General features: G+C 45.1%; 1 protein-coding gene across 1 annotated transcript in view; it reads right to left on the reverse strand.

Moving 5' to 3' along the window:
• The window catches only part of LOC126169316 (maltase 2-like), a 73119-nt gene extending 66869 nt beyond the window's left edge, over nt 1-6250 (reverse strand). Inside the window, exon 1 of the mRNA XM_049920632.1 lies at nt 6079-6250. Coding sequence (XP_049776589.1) covers nt 6079-6235 — 157 coding nt within the window. The 5' untranslated portion in view covers nt 6236-6250. The remainder of the gene's footprint in view (nt 1-6078) is intronic.
• Nucleotides 6251-7385: the final 1135 nt, after the last annotated feature.

Here is a 7385-nt window from a genome sequence, read left to right on the forward strand (position 1 = left end):
TTGAGAAGTCTGAAAGCAAATGACTTGCAACAATCGTCGGAAGGGTCCAGGCCTGAAGGCATTCTCTGAGTCATCTCATCATTCTGGAAGGCATACTGGATCAACATAAGTATGCATCTGTCGTTGGAGACCCTGCCTACCCCCAAACACTGTTTGGTGTCCTTCGGCAAAATGGCATCTACCAGCAGGACAGTGTAATGTATCACGCAGCTCGCAGTGTACGTACGAGATGCAAAGAGCACCAGGATTCGTTTACCATACGCCCCTGGCCACCAAACTTCCCGGCTTTAGAAACAATCGACTGCCTGTGGGACCACCTCAACCGGGCTGTTATCGCCACGGTTGCTTAACCTAGCGCAGTTGGCCACGTCACTGGAGTCAGCATGCCTGTTGGTACCTCCCAAAACCTCACTGAATGTCTTCCTGTACGTCCCACAGCGGTCCGCGCTCCAAGAGATGGTTATTCAGGATGTTGACAGGTGGTCACGTTAATATGTACGGACAGTGAGTTGTGCGGTTAAGATGTACTGTTAACTCTTTACGTACCCAGGCAACTAGTACATTTCACACAAACTTGATTTTTTTTTTTTTTACATGCTACCCTCTGACAGAACCAGAGGTTGTAGAGAGTTTCAGGTAGAGCATTAGGGAAGGATTGACAAGAATGGGGGAAAGAAATACAGTAGAAGAAGAATGAATAGCTCTGAGAGCTGCAATAGTGAAGGCAGCAGAGGATCAAGTAGGTAAAAACACGAGGACTAGTAGAAATGCTTGGGTAACAGAGGAGATGTTGAATTTAATTGATGAAAGAAGAAAAAAAGCAGTAAATGAAGCAGGCAAAAAAGGAACACAAACGTCTCAAAAATGAGATCGACAGGAAGTGCAAAATGGCTAAGCAAGGATGACTAGAGGACAAATGTAAGGATGTAGAGGCATGAATCACTAAGGGTAAGATAGATACTGCCTACAGGAAAATTAAAGAGACCTTGGGAGAAAAGAGAACCACTTGTATGAATATCAAGAGCATGAATATCAAGAGCTCAGATGTAAAACAAATTCTAAGCAAAGAATGGAAAGCAGAAAGGTGGAACGAGTATATAGAGGGTCTATACAAGGGCGATGTACTTGAGTACATATTATGGAAATGGAAGAGGATGTAGATGAAGATGAGATGGGGGATACGATACTGCGTGAAGAGTTTAACAGAGCACCGAAAGACGTAAGTCGAAACAAGGCCCGGGAGAAGACAACATTCCATTAGAACTACTAATAACCTTGGGAAAGCCAGCCCTGATAAAACTCTACCATCTGCTGAGCAAGTTGTATGAAATGGTGAAATGCCCTCAGACTTCAGGAAGAATATTATAATTCCAATCGCAAAGAAAGCAGGTGGTGACAGATGTGAAAGTTACCGAACTATCAGCTTAATAAGTCACGGCTGCAAAATACTAACATGACTTCTTTACAGACGAATGGAAAAACTGGTCGAAGCCGACCTCGGGGAGCTCAGTTCGTAGAAGTGCTGGAACACGTGAGGCAATACTGACCTTACGACTTCTCTTACAAGAAAGATTAAGGAAAGGCAAACCTATGTTTCTAGCATTTGTAGACTTAGAGAAAGCTTTTGACAATATTGACTGGAATACTCCCTTTTAAATTCTAAAGGTGGCAGGGGTAAAATACAGGGAGCGAAAGGCTATTTACAATTTGTACAGAAACCAGATGGCAGTTATAAGAGTCGAGGGACATGAAAGGGAAGCAGTGGTTGGGAAGGGAGTGAGACAGGGTTGTAGCCTCTCCGCGATGTTATTCAATCTGTATATTGAGCAAGAGGTAACGGAAACAAAAGAAAAATTCGGAATAGGAATTAAAATCCATGGAGAAGAAATAAAAACTTTGAGGTTTGCCGATGACATTGTAATTCTGTCAGAGACAGCAAAGGACCTGAAAGATCAGTTGAAGGCAATGGACAGTGTCTTGAAAGAGGGATATAAGATTAACATCAACAAAAGCATAACGAGGATAAACGAGTGTAGTCGAATTAAATCGGGTGATGCTGATGAAATTAGATTAGAAAATGAGACACTTAAAGTAGTAAATGAGTTTTGCTATTTGAGGAGTAAAATAACTCATGATGGTCGAAGGAGAAAGGATATAATACGTAGACTGACAATGGCAAACAAAGCGTTCCTGAAGAAGAGATGTTTGTTAACATCGAGTGTAGATTTAAGTGTCAGGAAGTCGTTTCTGAAAGAATTTGTATGCACTGTGGCCATGTATGGAAGTGAAATGTGGACAATAAATAGTTTGGGCAAGAAGAGATTAGAAGCTTTCGAAATGTTGTGCTACAGAAGAATGCTGAAGATGGGTAGAGCATGTAACTAATGAGGAGGTATTGAATAGAATTACGGAGAGAGAAATTTGTGGCACAACTTGACTAGAAGAAGGGACATATTAGTAGAATATGTTCTGAGGCATCAAGAGATCACCAATTTAGTATTGGGGGGGGGGGGGGGCAGGTGGAGGGAAAAAATCGTAGAGGTAGACCAAGAGATGAATGCAATGAGCAGATTCAGAAGGATATAGGCTGCAGTAGGTAATGGGAGGTGAAGAAGCTTGCTCAGGTTAGAGTAGCATGGAGAGCTGCATCAAACCAGTCTCTGGACCGAGGACCACAACAACAACCACCCTCAAGTTGTTGCAGTTTTAAAGCCCAGCAGTGGTAATATACACTCCTGGAAATGGAAAAAAGAACACATTGACACCGGTGTGTCAGACCCACCATACTTGCTCCGGACACTGCGAGAGGGCTGTACAAGCAATGATCACACGCACGGCACAGCGGACACACCAGGAACCGCGGTGTTGGCCATCGAATGGCGCAAGCTGCGCAGCATTTGTGCACCGCCGCCGTCAGTGTCAGCCAGTTTGCCGTGGCATACGGAGCTCCATCGCAGTCTTTAACACTGGTAGCATGCCGCGACAGCGTGGACGTGAACCGTATGTGCAGTTGACGGACTTTGAGCGAGGGCGTATAGTGAGCATGCGGGAGGCCGGGTGGACGTACCGCCGAATTGCTCAACACGTGGGGCGTGAAGTCTCCACAGTACATCGATGTTGTCGCCAGTGGTCGGCGGAAGGTGCACGTTCCCGTCGACCTGGGACCGGACCGCAGCGACGCACGGATGCACGCCAAGACCGTAGGATCCTACGCAGTGCCGTAGGGGACCGCACCGCCACTTCCCAGCAAATTAGGGACACTGTTGCTCCTGGGGTATCGGCGAGGACCATTCGCAACCGTCTCCATGAAGCTGGGCTACGGTCCCGCACACCGTTAGGCCGTCTTCCGCTCACGCCCCAACATCGTGCAGCCCGCCTCCAGTGGTGTCGCGACAGGCGTGAATGGAGGGACGAATGGAGACGTGTCGTCTTCAGCGATGCGAGTCGCTTCTGCCTTGGTGCCAATGATGGTCGTATGCGTGTTTGGCGCCGTGCAGGTGAGCGCCACAAGCAGGACTGCATACGACCGAGGCACACAGGGCCAACACCCGGCATCATGGTGTGGGGAGCGATCTCCTACACTGGCCGTACACCACTGGTGATCGTCGAGAGGACACTGAATAGTGCGCGGTACATCCAAACCGTCTTCGAACCCATCGTTCTACCATTCCTAGACCGGCAAGGGAACTTGCTGTTCCAACAGGACAATGCACGTCCGCATGTATCCCGTGCCACCCAACGTGCTCTAGAAGGTGTAAGTCAACTACCCTGGCCAGCAAGATCTCCGGATCTGTCCCCCATTGAGCATGTTTGGGACTGGATGAAGCGTCGTCTCACGCGGTCTGCACGTCCAGCACGAACGCTGGTCCAACTGAGGCGCCAGGTGGAAATGGCATGGCAAGCCGTTCCACAGGACTACATCCAGCATCTCTACGATCGTCTCCATGGGAGAATAGCAGCCTGCATTGCTGCGAAAGGTGGATATACACTGTACTAGTGCCGACATTGTGCATGCTCTGTTGCCTGTGTCTATGTGCCTGTGGTTCTGTCAGTGTGATCATGTGATGTATCTGACCCCAGGAATGTGTCAATAAAGTTTCTCCTTCCTGGGACAATGAATTCACGGTGTTCTTATTTTAATTTCCAGGAGTGTAGTACGTAAATCTAACCCCATCGGATTTTTTAACATCCCATCAGGTCTCACATTCCGAGTGACATCATGAGACATTGTTCTTAGTGTCCACAGCAGTAGTAGATACTGGAGCACAAAGTCTCTGTTGATAATTTTCCCTAAGTGGGAATCCAAATCCCGCAAGTAGATCTGTTGGCAGCGTTCAAATTTAACTGGTCGGTAAAGGTGTGACGTCAGTATTCATATTCATGAAACACTGCCTGCATTATTGTGTGCTAATATATCTTACGCTTCAGGACTTTGAAGTTGAGGTTATATCTTTACTTTATGGAGCGCTCAAGTGTGTAACAAAGCTTAAACCATCACGTGCAGTTTTATCGTATCTTGCCAACTGCCATTAACTTAATAATATGGAGTGCTGAGAAAAGATTAGCTAGTTATCAGTCTGAATTAAGTGCCTAATGGATCCAAATGTCAAGTGTTAGCTACTGTTTCTGACATAACTGTTACTGACTGACACAGTGAGGGTAGAAAGCACAAGATAATACTGCTGTCTGTCAGACACAGAAATAAACATCTTTTGTAGAAAGTTCAAATACCTAAAATCACCGTTTAAATCTGTATTTGTAGGACGAATGATGACGTTTTCGAGATATGATTTGCTTAATTTCCTCATAGTTCACAGCGAAACACTATGATACAAAAAATTGTTTCATCTATTATTATGCCTGTCGTCCTCCCCACTAGCGCAACTTTAATGTGGGTTCTGGCCTTTCGCAGTTTTTGCAGTCATCCATGTGTTTTGGCTTGTGAGTACTTATTGATACTAATAATTTGCTTTTATTTAAATAACTGTCTTACACAAAACAGTTGTAGATTCTTAAAAGTAAGTGTATAAAGACTTTGTGTCTCTCTGGTTGTCTTTGAGAGGTACATCTTGAATCGATTGCAGTGATCTAATATGTTTATATAACACTCTCAGTATGCCTCCAATGACACAGATATACACACTTGTAAGAAAACGTTTAGCACATTACCCATGACTGTACCTGTTTCCTTCCTGTTAGTCTCATATCTCTCTGTTTTATTTTCTGTCTTGTCTCTTTCCCTTAATCTTTTCTTCCATTTCTCCATTGTTCGCCAACTTTTCATTTTTGTCTCATTTTACATTTTTCTCAATAATTTCTCTCTTGCCCTTCCTGGTCTCCCCTCACAACCCCTTTCTCTACCTGTTTGTTCCATCACACCTTCTCACTTTCCTGTCATCTTCTATTATCCCTCCTTCATTCTATACCACTCTCTACCTGTCATTCACCTACACTTCTCTCATTATCACACACACACACCTAACACACACACACTCACACACAAGCGCACCAATGCATACCATGTGAACAAAAGCACAAAAGTTATATATAGTCTGTTTATTCAGGTCGTCCCTTTAATTTCCCTCTGTTATTTTGGCAGCTTCCTCTTTAGTCCTTAATCTTCTTACTACAAAGTGCTGTATATCACCTCCATCTAGTGCCTTTCTTCACTCGCCAATTTTCCCTATATTATCCTACCTGTTGTCTTTCTAGTTCCTTCCTTCCTGGCAACTTCCTTCCTCATCTTCCATCACTCTCTTCTACTATGCTCTATTCATTCCTCATTTTTCCCTCTGTCACTTCTTTCTCTTTTTCATGCCAAACTCCCGCCCATCTCTCCCTCTCTTTATACGCATGTGTCTGGCTCGTTCTCACCATCCTCATGTCCTTTAACCATCTTCCTCTGCCTTCCCTCCTCTGTTTTTACTTCAGTTTTTCCCGTATTTCTTCTGTTTCTTATCTATACTAGTATCACTTCATTTCTCTCCCTCCGCCTCCATATATTTGTCTACCTCTGGTCACAGAGTTTGATTCACGGCTAACGCAGTCGCAGAACAAGAATTTCCTACCGTGTCTTACCGTTGAGGTCGCCCACGCCGTCGCCATCGCTGTCCTTGAAGGACCGTGGGTAGATCTGGTAGATGACGCCGGACTCCCACCACGCCAGCTGTCCCGCTGTGGCGCCCACCATAGCGGCCACTGCCGCAAACAGCAGAAGTGGCTGAACCTTACGCATGTCACTGACTCTTAAAACTGCTCACCTCTAATAATTGCCCGCTAGCAGCAGTATTTATACTTCCCAGTCGCTGCTTGCGACGTCACTGCTGTATCTCGGAAATATGAACCAGCTTGCGGTCTACTGCACGATATCGCGAAATCTGAACATGTGAGCTTATCTGTATAATGTCCCTTGTAACATCTTGAAGAATCAATATGGTACAGGTTACGCCAATTGCTGCTACGACAGCTTTGTTGAAAGACAAGTGTGAACTGTTGAGCAAACTGTACATTTGCAGCGCTAAATTTCGGCACGAAGAGAGAGGTACTGGGAAGCTGGATAACGTGTGTATAACGTTCTGGATTCTCACCGCAGAAATTCGATAAATTGACTGAACGCAGTTTGCACTATAGGAGGACCTAAACACCATTTCAAAAGCCATGTTGGGCAAAGTTAGGTATTACATAATCTGCTTTACAAAAAAGCACTGCTGGCCATTAAAATTGCTACACCACGAAGATGACGTGCTACAGACGCGAAATTTAACCGACAGGAAGAAGATGCTGTTGCAGGTCCTGTACGGGCCTTTCCGGATACAGAAATTGCTGGACTGCTGCCCTGGCCAGCACATTCTCCAGATCGTCGCCAATTGAAAACGTCTGGTCAATAGTGGCCGAGCAACTGGCTCATCACAATACGCCAGTCACTACTGTTGATGAACTGTGGTATCGTGTTGGAGCTGTATGGGCAGCTGTACCTCTAGACGCCATCCAAGCTCTGTTTGACTCAATGCCCAGGCGTATCAAGGCCGTTATTACGGCCAGAGGTGGTTATTCTGGGTACTGATTTCTCGGGGTCGATGCACCCAAATTGCGTGAAAATGTAATCACTTGTCAGTTCAAGTATGATGTATTTGTCCAATTAATACCCGTTTATCATCTGCATTTCTTCTTGGTGTAGCAATTTTAATGGCCAGTAGTGTAAAAAATGGGAATCACCCCAAAGGGGAGGAGGAAACTAAATGACACGTCACGACTTGAGAAGGTACGTAACGATATTTCAGTGACGACAAAATTGAGACAAATTTACTAAGATTTTAGCATAATGAGCTCATTATCAATATGACGTTGCACCCCCTCTTATTTTGAACTGTGCACTGACACGGTTG

Source organism: Schistocerca cancellata, chromosome 1, assembly GCF_023864275.1.
Source record: "Schistocerca cancellata isolate TAMUIC-IGC-003103 chromosome 1, iqSchCanc2.1, whole genome shotgun sequence".
Lineage (NCBI taxonomy): Eukaryota > Metazoa > Arthropoda > Insecta > Orthoptera > Acrididae > Schistocerca > Schistocerca cancellata.